Source organism: Patiria miniata, unplaced genomic scaffold, assembly GCF_015706575.1.
Source record: "Patiria miniata isolate m_02_andy unplaced genomic scaffold, ASM1570657v1 HiC_scaffold_6, whole genome shotgun sequence".
Taxonomy (NCBI): Eukaryota; Metazoa; Echinodermata; class Asteroidea; order Valvatida; family Asterinidae; genus Patiria; species Patiria miniata.
Genome location: NW_024037073.1, coordinates 123065 through 147105, shown reverse-complemented (window position 1 = coordinate 147105; position 24041 = coordinate 123065). Strand labels below are relative to the sequence as shown.

Sequence of the window (24041 nt, the reverse complement as noted above, 5' to 3'; positions counted from 1 at the left end):
TTGGCTACATTTTCATTTACTTGTTTCGTTACCTGATCAGCTATACCTAGTATCTGCTTTTTTAACAACACAAAAGTAGCCATTATTTTAGTTTCAGTTTTAATATAAAAAGACTTTTAAATAAATGCATTCTTTTCACTTGTTTCAAAATGAGCAGACGTTTAAATTAGAAGACGTCGTAGATAATTTAAACGGTCAAAAATCTGTACGCGTAAAAAGTGTGTTGTTTAACGCCGGATATTTTTATATTTCCAGCGCCACGGAGATTGATTGGTATACGAATATAGACGGGAGACCAGCTGAAAGACCTGATGATGATAGAAGATACGAACGGGTTGACTCAGATATAGCACTAAGAACAGATAGAGATTTTTGAATCTTTGATACCTGCGATACCCTACGACTTTTTAATTAGAGACGAAAATACTTTCAATAGAGTTATAAACGATCTTATAGAAGCGTACGAAGAAGATAGACTAGACTCTGCTTTAGAATCGATCGAAAAAGAAAAAGAACAAATAATTGAAAGACAAAGAAATTTACACAATAAAAGTCAAGAAAGAACACTAACCGACGTACAACGCAATACGATTATATTTTTAATAACAACTTTATTCGAAAGAAAAGGCTTCATCAATAAAGTTAAAAAGATAGCGCTAGAATATATCGAAGGTATAATAAGCAAACCTAGGGTTAGACTAATTAGACAAGCTGGGATAACAATACGGGGAAGTCTTATTGTGTCTGGTGATAATTTAGATTTTATTTCTCCGAGTCTTTTAGCGCCGTTACCAGCTGGAGTCACCGGTTCGATCACCATACCACCGGGGTGGTACGACGTCGATTGGTTCGATTTCATTTTAAATTTTATACCCGGGTAAGTTTTTGAATATTTAGAGAATCTAAAAAGGTGACGTTGGTGGTAACCGACGTAAATCTCAAATTGCGCTTGAACAGAGAAGTATCTCGATTACTCAATTTACCCAAAGGAAGACTGGTACCCAAAGTGGTGTATACGGGGTCTTACGACGTTAATCCGTTTTAATTTTTGTTAATTCGCTGCCCGCAATTAAGTACGAGTGAAAACTTTTTTAATGGTCGTCCTTCTGAAATCTTAAAAATCGTACCCGTGGCTACGCGCAAGCCCGAGCCTGAAAGAGTCGAGGATTTCAAAAAACTTAAAAACGGTATAATCGACAAACTGACATTTTCAATCATAGGTGAAAAAGGACAGATCATCAACAACAAGGGTATGAGTATAATGATAGAGTTGGAGATCTTATAATTTTAAAATCTTTTTATATTAAAACATGAGTATAGATAGTAAGGCGTTATACCCTGATATTTCTGGAGATGTACTCCGATTAAATAGTAACGTTCACGAAGAAACAAAAGTGTACAGACTTAATAAGATTGAAGAGATTCGATCTTTAATCTTGAAAGTGAGAGACCACCGAGAGCGCACTTATAAAAAAATAAAGAGAGTGATCGACACTATTAATTACGTTGAGATAGGATTAGAAGGATTGGGAGCTATAGTGGGGGCTGTCAGTATTCCCGCTCTTTGGGGTGTTATATCAGCCCCCGTTGGATTGGTGTTAGAAGGAACGTTAATAGGCGCTTTTGGTGTAGATATTCTGCTTAGAATCGCGTCTAGGCGATTATCCGCCAAGCTGAAAAAGCACGACCAGATTAAAATATTAGCAGACTCCAAACTTAACACGATTGAAGAATACGTGTCTCAAGCCATCAACGACGGAGATATATCGCACGAAGAGTTTATATTGATAACGAGAGAGCTCGCAAAATTAAACGAGCTTAAACAAAAAATTAGAACAAAGACCAGCACAAAACTTCAAAAAATTAAAAACGATACAGACTTTGAAAAAGAAGTTTAAAAACGGGTAGACGAACGGCTGGCAAAGGAAAAAAAAATCTCTCATCGAAAAACTTACAAGTTCAAATTCTCGGTAAATAAACATTATGAAGGCGATCCACCGAGTTATACCTCTATTTCACCTCTTAGGGCGTCACCCTCGGCCCCGCCTTTTTTGTAGTGGTCATCGTATCTTTTTAGTGCTTTATTAAATTGATTTTGAGTCACTTAAAAAAAAAATCTCTTACTCGTTCTTTGTCTAATCGAACTACATAATAAAAACACGCGGCTATTGACGACCGTTTTACGCAACCGTTTCCCCTCAATGTTTTGTAATTAACGAGCTTGTTATATTTATTGATTGTTTCTCTTCTGAGACTTGCTCTGGACACACAGAAAAAATAAGTTTCTCCACAGTTTTTCTTTTATTTCTTTTTAAAATTGACCAATTGATACGATCTTCTTGCGCATTTTCTGCCGTAAAATCAAAGTAACGTGAGACTATTTCACCGCACGTTTCACAAATTAAAAAACCATTCTCGATGATTATATGGTGATCGCATTGATCTGTTTTATCAGACTGCTCGAGGTTTTTACTCTGAAAAAGATTCATTGATATATCTAATAAAAACCGATATTATTTTTTTATAATTTTTCAAGTACTCGTCGGTCTGAACATATTACTCTCCATTTTTATATAAAAACAGATTCTCTACCTTTTCACAGGTAGAAAAGCTAATTTTTTTATATCCCGAGTTTCAAGGTCACGTGGTGGTGACATCACCTCATTTTAGCGACGACAGATTTATTTTTTAACTCCAGAGCGACAGGCCCTGACTTGGCACACATTTTTCCATTTTGGTCCCGTACCCCCACCTTCCCTACTACTGCAGGAAATGTAAGTCAGTCAGTTCATCCAAAAGATTGCACTAACAACAGCCATGACAGCCTCAGGTCATATACTCCGAACAATTTCACCTTTATAGCTCCATGCCTACACTAGTACTCCGATTTCTTTTCATTCACTATTTTTTGAGCTACAAAACACCACTCTGTGAGTCTGTGAGTTTGTGTATATCTTCCAATAAAAAGATGTTAACACAAAGATCCCATCATATTCATGTTGTGATGACTTCACCTCAATTTTGTCAACTTTTCGTTAAACAAATGCCCCCCATATCATCCCAGTATAGTTAACAACACGTAAAAAGTGGAGTATTTGAGCCACATTAATGTGGGGTAGATACACCATGGGTACACCTAGACCCGGCCGGTACGTGGCTTGTATACATATCCACGTGATACACCATGCAGCTCTGCATACATTATCCACCATATCGTCACCAGTCGTCGAAAAATCACCAATTATACAATTAGGCCTAACACTTCATCTGAAACGTTTACATACAAAACAGTATTCATTATCCAACAGATATTTACAAATACAAGCTAAACAAAACAATCTGCTAACATCACTAAATTTTCCGCTAACAAAACTGCTCGTATATCGCAGGTCGTACCTCGAAAGCTGATATATGGTTCTGGGTACTATACTTTATACAGTACATGCACTAGGTTTGTTCGTAGCAAAGATCCTAGAGCGCGTTCGTAGACATGTTCTGAGGCACCATACTAACACAAATAAGAGGGCGCTCTACTAGGCCAAGTTCGCGCAAGGACTATAGTTGACCAATGGTTAACTAACGTTTGCCCGAAATCTGTCTAGTCGGCAGCGGTTGACTACGCTAGTCGACTATTTGGAACCAGCCTACTGGTGTTGGTTGCTTCGCTGGTAACCAATAGCCGCGCGCATTCATAACGCTAGCAGAGAGCCAGGATCCAGCAGTTTTGCGATGACATTTTGACCAGCGTTTGACAAGAGACGTTCCGGCACGTTGCTATTAGTGCGCAGGCGTAAGGTATGTCACAAATCAACCACTAGTCGACTAATGGTCCTTGCCCGAACTTGGCCCTAGTTTTGTCCTTAAAACCACTGGCGGTATAACGTATACACCGCCACGCGCGGGTACATCTCACTGCCTAAACAATATCGCATTGCGTAGCTCAGTGCCACTGTGGAGATATGGTTTGTGCGCACGTAGCACTACGAAACCATGGGCCCAGCCCCAATCAACCACAATGCACCCGCAAGTGTACGGCTAAACTGTCCAACAGTTCGCCCGCGCGTAGCATATAGCGCCAAACACCATATATCAATACACACCACAGCGAGAGCACACTCAACTCATGTTTGTATAGCTCGCTGCCACTTGCCAGATAGTACATGAACTGTCATTGCTTTTCTTTTCATTCATTATTTGTATAATTTCGTTCCCTTAAATAGGTTATTTTTACAGCAATTTAGGGCATTTTTCTTTTGTAGTTTGGAAATGTGGTTTGGAGAATTTTGTTTCTCAAAGGAAAACAAGTATCGATGAATGTAATATCGCTTCAATTGCTCATAAAAGTGGTAAAGATCTAGCGATTTTTCGTTTCAACGGAAGGGCACAATTTTGAAAGAGAGAGACCTCAAATTAGAGATAATCTTGGAAGATAAGAAGGGTATAATACAATTTGAAAAAGGTTACGTATTGTAAGGTTGTGCGTTTACATTTTTTTTATGGATGTGACCTTATAACAGGAGTGTGGTTTCGTTTTGGAATATACAGAGGTGAAGGGATAACTATAGTGTCGAAAATGTGTAGGTACACGTTGACCTTTGGGCTATTTTTGCCCTCCTGGTTGCTACTTTGGGGTAACCTTATGACCCGAAATCACTTTGTTCGGCGATTTTGATGCTCATGGACTTTTTGTCTTTAAATTGTATAAAAACAGCTTGAAAACAGAACCAAAACCGAAAGAATTGTAGGGGTGGGCCGTTGGGTACGAGAAATGTGTCAGTGTTTCTGGGCGCTCTCTGTTGGTAAAATAACGTCGGTACAGATGATGACGTTAACTTGATTACGAGACTTTGCTTAACAGACGTAAAGAAATACAAAGTGGGTAGTTTGTTCACTTTTCATGCATTTTTTCATGGGCGGGGGACAATCAAACTTGAACTGACAGCAGGTCGTTTCGTTCATCTCATCTTTACGCAAAGCACATCGGCCGATGAAATACAAATTCAGCTAGAAATGTGTTTGTGTACGAAAACAAGCTGTTTCGTCTGTTTTTGAAATGGCTCTGTGAGATGTGATGACTCATCATAATATTTCATCATGAATTCACGGTGTCATTATAAATGTCACATACATGAATAATACACAACACTATACACAAAGTACAACTGAATCAGAGCTTTACTTCTCGCGAGACCTCAGCAAATTGCGCCTTAAATGTGAGGTCACATGGCACGTCATCACGACTTAAATTTACATTTATAACACGTTCCTGTCTGTAATGATTCAACCCAATTGGATTTGTCGTCAGGAGATGTCTTCAGGAGATATAGGGCTTTCAAAAATGCACCTTTAATGTGACGCAGCTTGACACCTGATGACGCCATGGTGACAAGAATCTTTGGGGACCATCTGCGGGTGTCGGACTATCTGTATACTGAGTCTGAAGTCGAAATTCCATCTACAATCGCGATGTTTAATGATGACCTGGATGTTCAATACTAACATATGAGGTTATCCGAGAACTTGGCACAGGAGCTGTCGTTGCCAAGAAATTCGAGAAAAAAAATTGAGACCCGATGAAGATTTTGGGTTCAGCGGAATTTCTGAAAAGTCACGCACGGTCGACTGAATCCTTTACATGCCGAACAATAGGAGTCCTCCGGGGTACCTGTTGAATCGTATGCGCATGCGCTTAAAAATAACAACGATTCATGTTTGTAACCTTATAAAAAATTCAACCAAGGCCTCACAAAATGTTAGAAAAAGGTCTCGCGGCTTCGCCAATCTTTCGCGCCGAGTTCGCCCAGGCTCCGCTCTGCTTCGTGGCTTCGCAGCTTCACCAAAGCCAAGATAGCTAGTATGGCGCAAGGTTCCACTGTTTAGTTAACGCTCCAAGCCATTTGACGGCATTTCAACAAATGACACAGTAAATGTCAACATCCCTAGATAATGTTTTCAAGATCCCTATAGGATGTTTCAGGAGGAAACTAACCAAGTACCTACTAGGGGCAAGTTCGCGCAAGGACTATAGTTAACCATTGGTCGACTAACGCTAGCCCGAACTCTGTCTAGTCGACGATGGTTAACTACGCTAGTCGACTATTTGGAACCAACCTACTGGGGTTGGTTGCTTCGCTGGTAACCATAGCCGCGCGCGTTCATAACGTACAGCAGGGAGCCAGGATCCAGACGTTTTGCAATGACATTTTGACCAGCGTTCGACTAGAGACGTTCGCACTTTGCTATTAGCGCGCAGGCGTAAGGTACGTCACAAATCAACCACTAGTCGGCTTATGGTCCTTGCCCGAACTTGGCCATGATGGGTCGTTCATCGCGTCATCTATTCATGGTGCACTTGTCAGACAGCATGTACAATAAAGTAACATTGGAGTCACGAGGAGGGGGACCAAGGGAATTTTCTTCTTTCCCTTGACAAAAATAAAATCAAGAAAGAAACACAAAATGAAGAGAAAACAATATACATATTTCCTTGCTGACGAAATAGTGGTCATTTTTACAGACAATCAAATGTGCACTGGCCGCAAATCCATTCTGCTTTCTAATCCTATCGCAATGCACATCTGCTGATCCGATTCGAGTTATGATTCGAGCATGGAACAAATCAAGCAAATACTAAACAAGCAAGACCAAATACATGGTTTATTTATAGGCATTTTTTATTTCACAGATAGGAACATAACCGCTGAGCAAAAACAGCAGTTGAATAATAAATGCACAACACTGGTTTATCCCTCAATGAGCTCAAGATGGCTGCCTCTTAGCTTCTCTTTACGATAACTCGTCGATATTCACACGGAACTACGAATATTTGGGAAATATTCTCTTTTATTCTTTTCTTTTCTTAAGATTCCTGCTTTCACAAAAGCTAACCTCCACAGTATTTGACCTCTAAAAGTTTGTAATTTTGGAATTCTGATAAACCTGTACATCCACAGCAATAAGGCATCACATTGATAAAATTGTCCAACACTGTACTAACAATATAACAATATATTGGCAATAAAATGTTACTTTGCCGTAACAATACACTATACATCTAACACCAAAATGTACACCTAAATTATTGTACAATGATTTAATATCGTGACTAAAATTGTCTTATATTTACAGCAAAATACCACAGTGAATAACATCTAGAAGCAAAAGCCCCATCATACTCGGCACAAAAGCGAACGCGAACGAGAGTTTGTGTTGTCACGGCAATTTGCCGCGCTGTGAGTTGGCAAAAGAAAAAACACACTTTTCAACTCAGGCGAATTTATCGGCGAATGCTTCCTGACGTCAGATGCGCTTCGCAATCGAATTCGAGTGTAGTATGAACCTGCCCTTATTCAAACAGTTTGATTACTAAAATATTTCAATTATCGAGAGGTTTCTCGTTCCCACAATTCACTCTGATTTTGCGAGTTTATTGTTTTGGTCAATTGTGTATTGCGATTTTGACAGTTCATTTTTCTATTCTTTTTTTATTCTGTATTTCGAACAATGTATGAACATAATACATTGTATTGAAGATTTAAGATGGCAGCACAGCTTAATATATATTTTGTTTTTACTGTACAACAAAGTACTACAATTATAGTTTAGACGTTTCTACTTAAAGCGAAAATACTATGAAAAAAAGGAAAAGAAAACCGCTATAACTTTTCAAGAGATACACAAGGCCAAGTTTTCACACGTACTGCGCTTTCACTTTTTTCAAGATACAAATTCACGCAAGGGCCCTTATAGTGATTATTCCAAATCCTCAGTTTGTTTTTGCTTTCTGAAAAATATTCCTCTTACCAAATATACTAATTTTTCTAATAATCAATATTCAATATAGTTGTCGAATTTATTTTGCATTGAATGAAATGTCAGCGGTGTCGAACACAATAACCTGAATGCTTCAGCTGAATTAATCACGGCGACATCTAAGCAGCTCCAATCGCAGAGCAGCATACCGATACCGTTCAATAGGCTCAATGCGGACTACCGTGGCGACCACACTCTCAGCAAACAGGTTAGTGACTGGAGTGTTGTCACCAGTGTTACCGATGAACACCTGAAATGAATCCCAATGCAATTAACGCACGTTAGCAACAAAAGTAGCCTCCTTGCAGTAACGTCTTAGACCAAGACCATTAAAAGAGCGGGCAATCTCAACAGAGGGAGTCGTCCTTCCAAACAGAATGCCAACAAACCGTAAATATATAAAAAGTAAACTGTGTGTCCTGGGTGGGACTCACTTTTAAGTTCATATTCAGCCATATAAACCTCGCTAGATTGGGCTCCATGGGTTATTACTTCAGCTTCAGAGCATTTTACCTCTTTTTTAATAAAAGCAATTTTCTCATGAATAACCTTTCTATAGGAGAATTTAGCATCAATATTTTCTGTCGTTGCTTCTTTGGTTGCTATAATTAGACACGATTTCAGAATGGATAAATGATTGCATTAGCATGGAACCGAATAACGTCGTACAAAATAAAGCTATCAAAATGCGAGAAAAGCCCAAACGAAATTATAATTTAAAGAAAAAGTTACGTGTACTATATTTTTTTTTTAACTGTCCAACGTATAACAGTTAAATTCAGCTTACAGCAAGACTTAGTCACGATTGATACTCACCTTGATATTTCCGTTTCCATCTGTTACGTGTTCATAGTCAGATGAGGGCTGCTTCTTGTACGCCACCTTGTACTTCTTCACATAATAATCGCGAGAGTAATGGCCTTGTGTGATGACCCCGCTCACCACTGTAGGCTCAACGAGGTCCACCTCGATCCAGGGATTGGCATCGCTACTGTACACAGAGGGAAGAGAGGATGCGGGAACAATGAAATAACAATACTCCGCAAATCCGGTTGTGGAATGGATTTGAAAATTTAACACAGTTATTGAAACTTGTTACAGTGTGCAATTCAAATGCGCATCCGGGTTGGGCTTTGGCCGGGGATGATATTTGTGTTATATAATGAAAAAGAAAACTAAACAAGAAAAAGATTGTTGAACAAAATAAAACAAAACGCAGGGGCGGATCCAGAGTGCCGTTTGCCGGGGGGGGGCTAGAATTGTAATGAAGGGTCCAGGACCTTCGAGCGCGGAGTGCGAAGCCCTTACGGCGTGGGGTCCGGGGCCCACTTAAGGGCCCCGGAAAAATTTAGATTTTAGATGCTCTGTGGTGCAATTTGAGGAGATTCCTGGCCACTTTCTACCGTTTAGAAAACGTTTTAAACATCGAAAATTCCATTTAAATTTGTTATTTTTTTTTGTTCTTAATAAAGTTTGTTATGCACTCAAAGTTGAAAACCATGTTCCATCTCCGTAGTTTTTAACAACTTCTAATTTTGGAAAGGGATTTAGGCCACTTGCAGTCCGAGCCTCAGCCATTCGCTGCTGAAGGTACAAAAGAGGTGGGGCACCGCTAGGGGAGATTATAGCATAGAGGAAATTTGGCCGGAGGACTAATATGCGAGCGCGGAGCACGGAGCGCGAAGCCCTTATGGCATGATGGGTTCCGGGGCCCGAATATAGTCCATCATTTGTAATTAGTGCATTTTGTTCGTTTGAAGCAACAAAAGTGTTCAAAATCTAATGAAGGATACTGAACAACTTACTTGATGAAGTTTCAGCTCAGCTTCAGCTTTATATTCCGAGAAAACAGCATTCTAGGATCTCAATTTCAAATGAAAAGTTGCTAAATCATGTTTCGAATTGTTTTGAATTGCAGCTATACGCGATGTCGCGCACTGATCCGACGAATTATAGCAACCGCGCGCGCCTGTGCGTCGTTCCAATGCTTGTGCGCGCTGCGCCGAATAACAAAACGAACTACTACTTTAAATTTCCTACGGTGCTTCTTAAGATGCACCGTTGGAAATGCCTTCTTTCGTTGATTTCTTCAAAATGAGAGCTTGCCAGAAAGGATAATTTCACAGGGAGTTTAGTCCCCTTACTATCTTTCAACCAGTATGTTTTTCAACAATGATTACGCCAGTTACTTTTTTGGATAGCTACAAACAGTGGCGTAGCCACCGGGGGGGCGTCGCCCCCCCCCCCCCGCCCATGAAACCTTGTCCCCCCCCCGGTCGCCCCCCCCCCCCCCCACTGAGATTTTGAGTTTCTAAAAAAATTATCATTGATCTACATGACACCATGGGCCCTATTATGTACTACAATGTATCGTTTGCTTAGAAAATATTGGTTAAAGTGGTCAGAAATTGCCTCAGATAGCACCACAGAGCATTTAGAATCCAACATTTTTCGGGGCCCTTAAGCGGGCCCCGAACCTCACGCCTATAGCTCAGAATTCTGGTAGCTGTTTCAATGACTCCAACCTCAAAAACAATGTTCACAAAATTTTCTTATGCCTTTAGCTGAGAAAACCTCGAAAATTATGTTTAAATTATTATCTTTTGTGCTATAATTATTGGTTAAAGTGGTAAGAAATTGCCTCAGATCACACCACAGAGCATCGAAAATCCAATTTTTTTCGGGGCCCTTAAGCAGGCCCCGAACCCCACGCCCATAGCTCAGAATACCGATAGCTGATTCAATGTCTCCAACCTCGAAAACGATGTTCAAATAATTATCTTTTGCCCAGAAAATATTAGTTAAAGCATGGAGGAAAGTCGTAAGAAATTGCTTCAAATCGCACCACAGAACATCTGGAATCCATTTTTTTTCGGGGTCCTTAAGCGGGCCCCGAACCCCACGCCGTAAGGGCTTCGCGCTTCGCGCTTGCATCAGTTATGATCAAGGTATGTCCCCCCCTCCCACTTTTGAGAAGCGATTGACGCCCCTGCTTGACGCCCCCCCATGAAATGTTCCAGCCCCCCCCCCCCCCCCAGCGGCCCCCCCCCCCCCCCCCACTGAAAAATTCCTGGCTACGCCACTGGCTACAAATGATGGACTCGGGCTTCAAAATTATGAGGGGATATTTTGTTTCATTTGTTTCAAATACATATAGGCCTATATACTCTTGCTCTTATGAAGTTTCTTCTGCATTCAAAGACTTAAGTTGAGAACATGCACATAATTTGTAATTGTTCCGCGCTCGGTCACATAACTGACATGAATTTGAATATTTCATTACAGCGGATCCATATTTTGGGAGTGTGACAAACTGGCATGAAACGTATCAAAAAACATTTTGATAGAATCTGAAGTGGCCATTGTTTGATTTTGTTTAGTCACCAAGCCCAGAGCGTGAAAACGGTTTGAACTTCATACGCATTGTACGCGGCAGTTGTCCGCGTGCAGTCTCATGGACGTATGACGCGCTAAAAAATACGCGAAATGAGACTCCACTACAGTTTGTTTTACCTTGGTTTTATCCGCGTATCGTGCGGCCATCATAACCCGCGCATAAAGTCTTAGGAGGTGCGTGAAAATTGCAACGCCTTTTGCACGATTGTTCTTCCTCAAACTCAAAACGGGTGGCTCGTCGGATCACCATCCGTTTTTCACCGATAGTATACATTTCAAATATTTGCCGGGGGGGGGGCGCCCCCCCCCCCCCCCGCTGGATCCGCCAATGAAACATAACATAAAAAAAACATTGATTCAATTAGATGTTCATTAATTAAACACATTCAGGAGAGTTTTGTGGCATTGTAATGATACAGAGGGAATATAGATATGAGAGTTACGTGTCAGGTATTTCCCTTTGATACATACCTCCAGGCTACCCATACTCTGTTATTGTTTAGGCGTGCATGACTCGCAGGGTTAGCGGAGTAACCACTGGACGCCGTGATGCGATCATCGTGGATTGTCCCGTCCTCCATACCAAGGGGTTTCGGACTGGAACACTCTGCTGGTGACAAATGAGTGAACAAATGGAATATTTATTCATAATTATTGATAATTAAAAAACAAACACTTATCATGAGAAAGATCATTTGATCCTAAACCGTGATTGGGGGTAAAACGCTTAATAATAACTTCAAATTTTACCTTAAATAAATCAGAATGATAGCAGGGCCAACATGATTGCAAATATGAACAATTCCCCTCCCCAAATTGGCATTAAGTAACGTTTTGAATTTGGATGAAAATACATAGAGCATAACCATGCACCAACGGATTTTTCCGTTGTTGATCTTTTTTTCTGGTTTTACTCTAGGGACTTGCATAAAATAAACTGTTTTTTTTTTCGAAATGGGAGGAGTCGAACGTATAACATTTTTGAGGCAAAAAGTCAAACGTGAAACAAAATAAGCACGACAAGCATCTCCTCATTTCGCACATTAGCAGGTGTTTAATGTCAATTGCAGCATCGCAATTAACATCATTCAAAATAGAATGTTCAATCTCAATGCAATACATGTATAACCTATAGAACAAATCCACATCGTACCAGCAGCTGGAGTAGGTTGCCTCCTTCCCGGGCAACGCTTCCGTATCTCTTGCATGACTTGCTTCATCCAGTCATCCGGATTATCAGGATCAGGTTCCGGTGGGGGACCGGAGTAACACACCCTCTGCTGGCTCTCCACACCAATCAACAACACTTTGGAATAAATTGAAATAAAAACACAGATGAAAGCCAATGATGCCTAATGTAACCTAATGTAAACTAATATGCATTGTTTTTCACAGTGTATGAACAACTGTTTTCATTGAAATCGCAAAATATAATTGACGAATAAAGTGCCCGTATGGGTGTGTCTGCACATACACAAATGACGAACATCGCTCTCTATAGTCCGATGGTGATCACCACGCCACCCCCGCTTTAGTCTGGTTCCCACACCAAACGATTCTGACTATATATTAGGTGAGGGTAGTGTAGCGGAAAGTGTAGGGACGTATAGCTAGTTTATTTACTACGTCATTCGTATTGCAATAACGTAAATTCCCTGTGCATCGGTGACTGGGGGGAGCGTAAGACCCCAGTGACCAAAATGCACGTACGCTTTTGGTTGTCATAGGCCCATAGGTTAAGTACATGCATATGTGTTTGTACGGCGTATGCATGTTCACGTGAGGGCTATTCACCTGATCGCGCGGAGGAGTTGTGCTGTGGACAGCGGACGGTGTGGTCGTGTATTGCTCGCGCTCTGTGTTTTGGGTAATGCTGTCGCGCTGGCCATAACTGTGCTGAAATTGCGCTGTGTGATGCTGACGCGCAGCCGTACAAATGAATGTACCGAACGATGCTGACGCTAGCTTGCATGGGTAAAGCGTAAAGCAGGTTAAGGCTGAACAGCGTGTATTACTTACATCGGCGTGCATTACTTACATTGGTGTGTATTACTTACATTGGTGTGTGTTGTTTACATTAGTGTACGTTGTTGACTTAGCGTTGCATTGTTTACATTAGTGTACATTGTTGACGTAGTGTGCATTGTTTACATTGGACGCATTGTTGAGGCTGTGCACGTTGCTGCTTAGGTGAGCTGTCAGACACAAACACTACTGCACATTTCTTGATTATTGTTTAATAAATTACGATTATATTTGTGGTGCCGACATTCCTGTTGTCCAGGTGTATTTGTTGTTGGTTTATTGTGCAATTAACAGAGGGTTATCACAATCATCATAATCGGCAGTATATTTCCTCCAAAACGGACCTGCTCCCTAAGCCATGAGGTCGCTCTGAGTGGTCTCTTGTCTTGGGAAAGCTTGGGTACGGGAAGATCAGCTACACTTTAATAGGTGTCAGACTTGGTCCCAACGAACTTAGGTTTTGCCCGGGAAGATCCCCGCCACAAATGGTGTCAGAAGTGGGATGATTATAATTGATAAAGTGATTTCGCTGTTAAATTATTTGATTGCACTTTGTGTTTTGACTTGTATTGCTAATTGTACTGTGGTTTAATCGGTTGTTTGTTGTTTGTTTTCGAGTGTGATTGTTGTGGTTGTTTTCAATTATGAGCGTAGGCTCGCAGGGTCAAGCGGGCACCTCAAGTGCTGAAGCCGAGGTGCAGCGACTGCGAATGGAAGCTCAATTTCTGCAGTGGGAAAAAGATCTCATTGCAAAGAAGTTAGAGGCTGCCATGGAGATGCAGTCGGGTGGTTCTCCAAAGGGAGGGAACACAATCACGCCAGGTGAGAGCCGGCGTATATTCCATCAGGTAGATACCGATGTTGAGCTGAGGTTGCCCGAAGAGACTACTGGGTATGTCTCTGGAGCAACGGGGAGACGAGAGTCAGACACAAAGATGGTGACTGACTGGGCCCACAAACGTGGAAGGGAGGCCTGCTTTATGGAAAGTACGCCTCTGACAGACTCAGGCAGGGTCGACGCCAATCGCCTTGGAACGCGAGAGTCAAGTCATAGACGACTTGACGCTGTTCCTGTCCGGGAAAGATGGCGCGGAACAGGGTAAGTCAAGTACTAACCCGTTCGTTCGTGATATGGAAAATGTGAACCCTACACAAGTGTACAGCGATCTGCTAAGTTTCGCAACTAGACCAGTCTTGGCGAAAGACAGCAGTTCGGCTGAAAGCGTGGACAGCTCGTCAGTAGGTCCTTGGCCACTGAAACGAGAGGCACGTGTCCATGGCGACATTGATCTGAAGGGAAGTGTAGTGCCACCAAATTGTAGGCCAAATATAATCCCTAACCGGTATAGTGGGAAAGTGCTCTGGAAGGCGCACTTCCTCCATTCTGAGTCATGCCGTGAGGTAAACCAGTGGAGCGAAGAGCAAGCTGCGAAGTGGTTATCCGCAAGCTTGCAAGGGGATGCTCTACGGTTGTTGTGCGACTCAGGTCAAAAGCACACGTACAGTGCGCTGGTCGAGTTGCTTGAGCGTAGGTTTGGGTCAGCTCGACCGAGTGAGAATTATCTCGTTGAGCTTAAACACCGGCGCCAAAAGCAGAAAGAGGGATTGCTAGAATTAGGTCAAGCAATCCACCAGTTAACGGTGCGCGCATACCCTTAAATACTGGAAGAGGCTCGAGAGAAGTTGGCAAAGAACCACTTCGTAGATGCCGTTGACAGCCATTCAATTAGAGAGGGCATCAACAGGGCCCGTCCAAAATCCTTGGACGAAACAGTCCAGGCTGCCCTGGAGACTGAAAATTTTGAGAAGGTCGAACAGCATAGATTGCTGGACGGAAGGCTGCCAAATTGGCGAGGGCTATGGACTCTGTAACAGACCAGAGATTAGAGACTGTACAGGAAAGTCTCAATGAGCAGGCCAAGACATTGAAATCTGTGGCTGAGTTAGTCAAGTCCGACAAGAGCAAAGGCCATGGACACGGCAAGGGCGTGATGTCTCAGAAGACGTACAAAAGCCCGGGAAAGCCGAACCTGGAACATTTAAGTGTTTCAAATGTGGTGAGAGGGCTTTTCGCCCGGGAGTGTAGAGGAACTCCAAAGCAGGGAAACAACGGTCAGCCCCGGAGGACCCGCGGGAAGGCTGAGTGGTCGAGAGGGTCCAAAAGTAGACTCGGTGATGAAACCAAAAATGGGAATGGGAGGTCCAAATAACATGAGGATGGGCAATGAGTAATAACTCTGTCTTATCCAAGCCGTGGTCCTCGGTATGAGTTGTTTGTGTTTGGGTTGATAAGAGCAACCAAGTGTCGATTCTCGATTGACACGGGGTCCACCGACACTCTAATAAGTGGTGCGGTGTATTACCAAATACCAAAAGAGAAAAGACCTGTCTTGGAGACGGTAGACGTCCAGGTAAAACAGGTGGACGGAAGCCAGTTAGCTGTGCTTGGCATGGCTCTGGTTGAGGTGCAAGTTGGTAGGACCACGCACCAAGTGAAGGCTGTTTTTGCTTAGATCAAATACAGTGGCATCCTGGGCATGGATGTTCTCATGCCAACAGTTGGAATCATGGACTTCCAATTAAGGGAGTGGAGGCTCAATGGTGAGAAAATCAAGTGCACAAATGATGCAGGCGAGCCCTACGTGGGAGGCGTTGTAGTTTGTAAAACTACGGTAATCCCACCAGGTCATGAAGCAGTGGTTCCCAGCAAAATTGCTGGGAAGGGTCCCAAACTGCTCGGGCCAGCCATGGTAGAACCGGTGGAAGGTGGTGGTGACCTAGCAAAGAAAGGCTTGTTGTTGGCCAGATCTCTGGTTGAGACTGAAGCTGATGTTGTTCCGCTACGGGTCTTTAATCCGGGAAGGGAGAAAAGAGTTGCCCGTGAGGGAACAACAACGGGGGTTATCTCCCAAGTTGAGGCAAGTTCTATTCATGATGAATTGAACGCGGATGCATACGCAGGGAAGGAGTTGCCCCTGCATTTGCAAGACTTATATGAAAAGGGTACAGCCAAAGTAGAGGCCAAGTACCATGGTGATGTCCGGGAATGTCGGATAGACTTCCAGGATGTGTTGTCCAAGGGTGACCATGACATCAGTCGCACGGACGTGGTCAAGCATCACACAAATACTGGTGATGCTAGGCTGATTAAAGAGCGGATGAGGCGTCATCCATACCTGCATCAGCAGGAAATCCAGGGGCAAATAAGCGATCTGGAGAAGCGGGGAGTAATAGAACCCTCTGATAGTCCCTGGGCAGCTAATGTTGTCCTGGTTGACAAGAAAGACGGTAAGAAGCGCTTCTGTGTTGACTACAGAAAGCTGAATTCAGTCACTGTCAAAGATGCGTACCCTGTCCCGCGCATCGATGAAACATTCGATGCATTGCGAGGGGAAAAGTGGTTCTGTACACTCGACTTAACGTCGGGGTACTGGCAAGTCGCTCTTGACGAGGACGCCTGTCAAAAGTCCACATTTGTTGTGAGAAACGGGTTGTATCGATGGAGGTGCATGCCCTTTAAATTTGGGCTTTGCAACGCCCCGGCAACCTTTGAGCGGCTCATGGAAAAAGTCATGGCCGGCTTACAGTGGGAAATCCTACTGATATATTTGGATGACATCATTGTGTTCGGTAGAACAGTGCCGGAGACCTTAGAACGTCCGAGTGGTGTTTGATCGGCTGAGACACTTGTGCCAAGTGCCATTTGTTTCAGGAGTCTGTCGCTTACCTGGGGCACATCGTGTCATCAGAAGGTTTGGACACAGACCCCAAAAGGTTGAAGCAGTGGCAAACTGGCCAATTCCAAGGTATGTAGGAGATGTGAGAAGCTTTAATCTCGCCTCGTACTATCGGAAGTTAATACAGGGATTTGCAAAAATTGCGAGCCCTTTCCATGCCCTGACCGAAAAGTCACAGGAGTTCGTATGGACTGACAGTTGTTAACAGGCATTTGACGAGCTGAAGAGCAGGCTCCAGGCCACTCCGGTTCTGTCATACCCAGTGCCTGAGGGTGACTTTATCTTGGACACCGATGCAAGTGGTGACAGTTTCGGAGCGGTGCTATCCCAGGTCCAAGATGGTGACGAGAAGGTGCTTGCTTATGCAAGCCGGAACCTCAGCAAACCTGAGCGAAACTACTGTGTCACTCGCAAAGAGTTGTTGGCTGTGGTGGTATATTTGAAGTATTTCAAACAATACCTGTATGGCCGAAAAGTGACCGTCAGAACTGACCATGCCGCATTGCGGTGGGTACTTTATTTTAAGAACCCAGAGGGTCAGCTGGCAAGGTGGATGGAAGTCCTGTCTCAATATGACTTAGTCGTAGAGCACAGAAGCGGAAAGAAGCATGGAAATGCTGATGGGATGTCCAGACGGCCATGCAAACACTGCGGCCCTGCAGAGGCATATATAGATGTGCCACCCTGAGCTGTTAGCCAACGATGTTCCACCAGGCATCTCATCTCCAGCCATGAAGAAGGTCAGGTACCAGTCTAAATCTTTGGCAGAACTGGTAGTGACTGGGAGCCCACCAGCTCCCAAAGACACACCGGTAAATCCAGCAAACCCCCCACCAGAGACCCCTGTAACCGCCCCGTCAGATGACGAGACGGCCCCAGACACGGCTGTTTTGTCCCTCTCTCCCACCCCCCGCCTGTCCCCCCCCCCCATGCTGGGTCAAGTCCGGTCTTCACGGCAGCGAGATGTCCATGGAGACGCCCAGGTCTACGGCCTCGCCCACAAGGACGCGCATGGCCCAGGTGAAAGAGTTCACTAGAGTGGAGGTCTTCCTAGACGGAGCTGGGAGGGAGGCCAGCTTTATGGAAAGTACGCCTGTTAAAGACTCAGGCTCAAGGATAAAATCCCGAGCAGGGTCAACGCCAATCGCCTTAGAACGCGAGAGTCAAGTCATAGACGATTTGACGCTGTTCCTGTCCGGGCAAGATGGCGCGGAACAGGGTAAGCCAAGTACTAACCCGTTCATCGTGATAGGGAAAATGTGAACCCTACACAAGTGCACAGCGATCTGCTAAGTTTTGCAACTCGACCAGACTTGGCGAAAGACAGCAGTTCGGCTGAAAGAGTGGACAGCTCGTTAGCCTTTGCTGCTTTGCGAGCTTTGCTGCATTTCGTATAGTTTGTGCACTCGGATAGTACGAGGGGCGAGCTTTGCTGCATTTCCTATAGTTTGTGCACTCGGATAGTACGAGGGGCAAGCTTTGCTGCATCTCGTTTAGTTTGTGCACGCGGATAGAACAAGGGGCGAGCTTTACTGCATCTCGTATAGTTTGTGCACCCGGATAGTACGAAGGGCGAGCTTTGCTGCATCTCGTACAGTTTGTGCTCTCGGATAGTACGAGGGGCGAGCTTTGATGCATCTCGAATAGTTTGTGCACTCGTATAGTTCGAGGGGCGAGCTTTGCTGTATCTCGCACAGTTTGTGCACTTGTTAATACGAGGGGTGAGCTTTGCAGTTTGTGCATTCGAAAGTACGAGGGACGAGCTTTGCAGCATCACATTTAGTTTGTGCATCGGATAGAACGAGGGGCGAGCTTTGCTGCATCTGGTATAGTTTTTGCAGTCGGATAGTACGAGGGGCGAGCATTGCTGCATCTCGTTTAGTTTGTGCACTCGGATAGTACGAAAGGTGAGCTTTACTGCATCTCGTTTAGTTTGTGCACTTGGACAGTACGAGAAGCAAGCTTTGATGGATCTCGTATAGTTTGTGCACTCTGATGATACGAGGAGCAAGCTTTGCTGCATGTCGTATAGTTCATGCACTCGGATAGTACGAGGGGCGAGCTTTGCTGCGTCATTTTGTTTTGGAATCCGACGAGGGTAACCTAGGTGTATTCCAAAACTCGGCGTCGTATGCATTTCGGCTTCGACTGCTACTTGGGTCCCTAACTTGAAGATTCCAGCTCAACATTCCTCAATGTTTTCTTACAGAAATATCTGGCTGTTATATATGAAGCAAGGTTTTTTGTATTTGATCGGAACATTAAAAGCTTTTAATGATAAAGTCAAAGCGGTACTTTCTGTGACGGAACTTGTTCAAGTCCCCCACGCCAGGCAACCCTTCGCCTACTTTTTTGCCCAATTTACCGACACCTCGTTTTTTCCCCGTTTCTGTTTTCTGCACCTGATATAAAAATTTTGTCATAGTTCACTTGACTTTCCATAAGGTTTTAGTAGGGTAACTGTGCCAGTAAGCTACTTGGTGAATTCGAAGCTCACCTGAGGTTTGAAGGTTTGAAACTCATGCTGAGGTTTGGCAAGATACTCGATAATAACGGAGACAAAGTAACTGCGCTCAGTTTAAGGTATAACAGTAGCCATTTTGGATCGCTACTATGTCCTTATAGTTATTCAGTCACTTCTATGCCTTAGAAAATGTTATTGAAGTAAGGATGAGTATTAAAGTAGATTCACCAATATAAATCTCTCCAAAAAAAAAAAAAAATGTACCAATTTATTACATGACAGGTATTTACAATTTATGCAAATTTGGCATGATTTCCACCAATTGGATTTTTAAAGACTTTTAGTATGTCAGTCTGGTGACCTAGGAATGTGGTGCAAAACAAATCTTTTCAATTTTGTGCCTGGACTATAAGGGTTTCATGTTGGAAATAAATGGGAGGGATGCATATTGTGTCGCCGCTCCTGATGAGGCTATAAAGCTTTTCTACTTTTGCCAACCAACCAGTCAGAGGATAGACATGCCACAGGTGATAAATTATTCAATCTTACCTGCCATTGCTGACAACATCAGAACCAAAGCTGCTGCTCCGTCCATTGTCAAAGATGCAGGTGAATTCTGAGCACAATCTGCTGAGATGTATTTAACGGCTCACACACTGACGCGAATTATAAAAAGGTAACTATACCCACGTTGACTATTGGACAACAGAATCAACGTAAAACCTTACTGGAAACTTTCTCTGATTGATGCAATGAACGACACACACACCACACCAGCTACGCATGTAGAGTACTGAACGACGATCTGCAGGAAAGAGCCTGACTTACTGAGACCAAAACTAATTGGCGCAATGATCGAGGCTCCGTTAGTGTTGATCGTACATCACCGAGTACATAACTGCCACTCGCTCCCTCAGTAGCTAAACAGCCGCAGACCACGAACAGGCTGACGTCATAGCATGCCTATAGCCAATCAGGGACGAGCCTGAACTTACCACGAAGGCACAAACTTTTCTGATTGGTTTGATTTACATTGTGGTTGGAGCTAATGCTGGAAGCGGGTAACGTAACAGCCAATGGGTAGTACGTTGTAATTACAGTTTCCAGTTTTAACAAAATAGCGTCTTGAAATAAACAAAATGTCGTCTTGAAATTGAACAATGACGACCATCGCGGTCATATACAGTCCAAATCGATATGAAACGGTGCGGCACCGCGAATGAGCAGAAGCAGCTTCCGGTAATTAACACAGAATCCTCGGCAGCAATCAAGGTTGGTCCATTACAGAACTGGGTATACAATAAACATTTAGAAAACGATACGCAGCGATCGAGAGGGCAGAAATATTACTGAAATTGCAATTAAGAGATTCTGCCTTTGATGTTCAAGGCAGTGTTGATAGGATACGTTGAACGAGTCAAAAGACACTGAAATACGAAATATTAAATAAAACCTCTTCGTTACAATGGTAGGGAAGCCTAACGAGTCATTTGCCCATAGACTCCATGCATAAATACACCCTAGGCGGGACAGATGCAACATAACAGAGCGTCGATCCAATGTGTACACTAATTGGCTCGGTGATTATGATATTGAAACTGATGTCTTTAAGCTCCTTGTCTCAGGGCCTTAGTGCCTGTAAATAATATACAAACGGTTAGTAAACAGAACCAAAAACGAAAGAATTGAAGGGATGGGTTATTTGATACGAGGAATGTGTTCGTGTTGCTGGAGGCGCTCTCTGTTGGTAAAATAAAGTTGATACAGACGGTTTCGTTAACTAAATGACGAGACTTTGCTTAACATTCAGAAGGAACAAAATGTGTATTTGTTCACGTCTTATGTATTTTATAAGTTTTGCAGTCGAATTTGGACTGGTAGCAGGTCGTTCCGTTCATTTCATCTTAACGCAAAGTACATCAGCCGAGCAAATAAACACTAACACAAGTGCACCCGTGGCCAAGTTCGGGAAATGACCATTAGTCGACTAGTAGTTGATTTGTGATGTACCTTACGCCTGCACACTAACAGCAGCGTGCGAACGTCTCTAGTCAAACGCTGGTCAAAATGTCATCGCAAAACTTCTGGCCCCTGGCTCCCGCTGCACGTTATCAATGCGCGCAGCTATTGGTTACCAGCGATGCAACCAGCCCCAGTAGGTTGGTTCCAAATAGTCGACTAGCGTAGTCAACCACCGTCGACTAGACAGAGTTCGGGCTAACTTTAGTCGAACTATGGTTAACCAACGGTCAACTATAGTTCTTGCGCGAACTTGCCCCCAAGTTTACGTTACATAGCGTGGACATCACGGCAGTTTCACGCATAAAAAAGTACGCCCTTTGTTGGCGAGATGGAGTTAGTGGTAATACCACGTGACAACCTAGCGCGATGTAAATAAACATTACGCGCAGCGATCCCTTTGTTTCGTTGATGGATTTAAATGCCCCGCGAAAGATATAAAGATTGATTGGTTTATTAAAATGAATATGCAACAGATTACCAAATAAGGCTCTACAAACATCAATGAAGCTATGTACGGTCGACAGTTGCCATCTAGCGTGCACAAATTATGATAATGTGTGTTTTTTATGCAGCGTGTGACTTGTGACCTGGTACGATTTAGCGTTTTCGTGCCGTCATTTCCACTTCGAGAAAACATCATCAGTAAAATACAGTTTTGTGACGTATACTTGGTCAATCTATCAATAAATGGGTTATCTAGGTTCACGTTGATATGAACGAAAGGTTTGGGTCGACATGCTTTTGTGAGATTTTAGCAAATATTGAGGGTGAATAAAACAGGAATTCGTCAAGTCGCAACGTACGAAGTGTACATGCAGTGTCATGGCGTGACGAGTGGGGACCTTCGTGGCCATGTTTTGGCATGATTTCGGAGATTCAGACGGAAATCTCAAAGGTTAGCCTACAGATTATGTATTTACTCTGCTCAGAAGATGTAGTTTTTGTAGTTTCTCCTTGTTTTTAGCCGGCGACACAAGGATTTATTTTGTGTACGTACGCCGCGCCATGACAGGAAGTCATTACAGTAATGTCTTACATGAAACAGTCGTAGCGTAGGCGTCTTGAGCTATCCCACAGCACGCAATTTTGGACGACGCAACGACTCGTGTATGTAGAAGACTTTCATCTAAGAAATATTTCTGCCCAGTGTGCCTTGCTAGTTGCAATTACCCAGAAAATCGTATTCGTAATAAATAATCACAATGCATTCCTTAATCCTAACAGTCCTGAATCCTCCAATTTCAATATGATTTTCACATTTCATGTATAGTCAGCGTGGTCAGGATTTGCTGGCATGCATCATGCAGGAACATGATGATGGAGGAATGGAGGTCATTCTTTGCAGGCAGGAACCTGACATTGCTCATTTAATTAATGTTCTTGAAAACTTCTCAAGGAAACTGTGTACTGTATGTTCCAAATGCGTAAACAATGGATTTGACATGTAGGCCCTACATGTAGGTTACATTGCCAGGTCCGTCAATAGGTTATTTCTTTTTCGCCCTCAGTCATATAATTGTAGAGTATTTTTCCATTAATTTCAAATTTGACCTGGGACTAAAATGACTTGAGACTTAGTTGACATTGGACCGACTTTATACATTTTTACCTGGGATCAAGTTGACCTGGAACTGAGTTGGCCATGCTGTCTCAGACGGTCAGACCCCGTCAGTTAGGGACCGAGTCGGTAACAGTCTTGTGGTTGTTGGGTACCGAGTTTACTCGAAACCCATGTAATGCATGCTCACGTAACTGTACATGAACTTGAATGTGTACTTTAATTTGCCATCTAGACCTATTGGTTGTCTCTCGGACGCTGTGGAGGAGGTTGGCCTACATTTCTTATTATGCGGAGTGTACGGCATTCCACCATGACACGCAGATGACGTACCCTGCCCTGACGAAGGATACCTTCAGAAAATTTGACAACATCAGTGAGCATCTTGATATTATTTTACTTAGAAATTGATCATGGCATGTATGTACATGCATGTACATACATCATGTACATGTACATGTATGTACAAGTACATGTTTACATGTATGTCTGTGCCTATAGAAAAAAGATAAAATATGAAACTTTCTTATCTTCTATAGCTTTTAACACTCATATTCAATGTAAGAAAAATCCCAGCAAAGTTGTTTAAGATAAGGCACAGACAACAATCTTGAAAATAACATGGCAATAATTTCAACAGAGACTTTTGAGACGCTTCCTTTTACCTGTCCTTTTCATTTTTTTACGTCACATTTAACCTAATGTGCACATGTTCAAATTGACATCAACACCAGAAAAGGACTGGTGTATTTGCTGCCACCATGCATCTCAAAGTATCCCATTAACTTTGTTCCATTTGTTATATTCTTGTTGTGCTTTCAGCTTTCAGGTTTTGATGAGTTTCTTCCTATTTGTGGATTGAAGATGGCAACGACATGCATGGCCGCGTATAATGGACGAGCTTTGGATTCCTCCGCATCTGATCTGTACTACCCACCCATTGCGATTGAACTCCGTATCAGTTCCTGACCATGCCACGACATGGCCATGTTCATTCAAACAGCCCAACCCGCACTCTGAACCTAAA

General features: G+C 43.1%; 1 protein-coding gene and 1 long non-coding RNA gene across 2 annotated transcripts; one reads left to right on the top strand and one right to left on the bottom strand.

Moving 5' to 3' along the window:
* Window positions 1-7915: 7915 nt before the first annotated feature.
* Window positions 7916-20071, bottom strand: LOC119742700 (retinoschisin-like). Its single transcript, XM_038218867.1, has 5 exons — window positions 19984-20071; window positions 12362-12514; window positions 11680-11818; window positions 8629-8803; window positions 7916-8062 (listed from the first exon to the last, which is right to left on the bottom strand). Exons 1-5 carry the CDS (start codon window positions 20027-20029, stop codon window positions 7916-7918), a joined length of 660 nt encoding a protein of 219 aa, XP_038074795.1. The 5' UTR covers window positions 20030-20071.
* Window positions 20072-21929: 1858 nt separating this feature from the next.
* On the top strand, window positions 21930-23380 carry LOC119743254. Its single transcript, XR_005272998.1, has 3 exons — window positions 21930-22046; window positions 22237-22351; window positions 23250-23380. It is a non-coding gene; the product is annotated as an uncharacterized LOC119743254 (long non-coding RNA).
* Window positions 23381-24041: the final 661 nt, after the last annotated feature.

Excerpts from the sequence above, each read along its gene's own strand:
- LOC119742700 (XM_038218867.1), bottom strand. The coding sequence starts at position 20,029 with ATGGACGGAGCAGCAGCTTTGGTTCTGATGTTGTCAGCAATGGCAG. Across the intron at positions 12,515-19,983 it reads GATGTTGTCAGCAATGGCAG|TGTTGTTGATTGGTGTGGAG; the intron begins GTAAGATTGAAT and ends TTTATTCCAAAG. Across the intron at positions 8,804-11,679 it reads AGAGTATGGGTAGCCTGGAG|TAGCGATGCCAATCCCTGGA; the intron begins GTATGTATCAAA and ends CTCTGTGTACAG.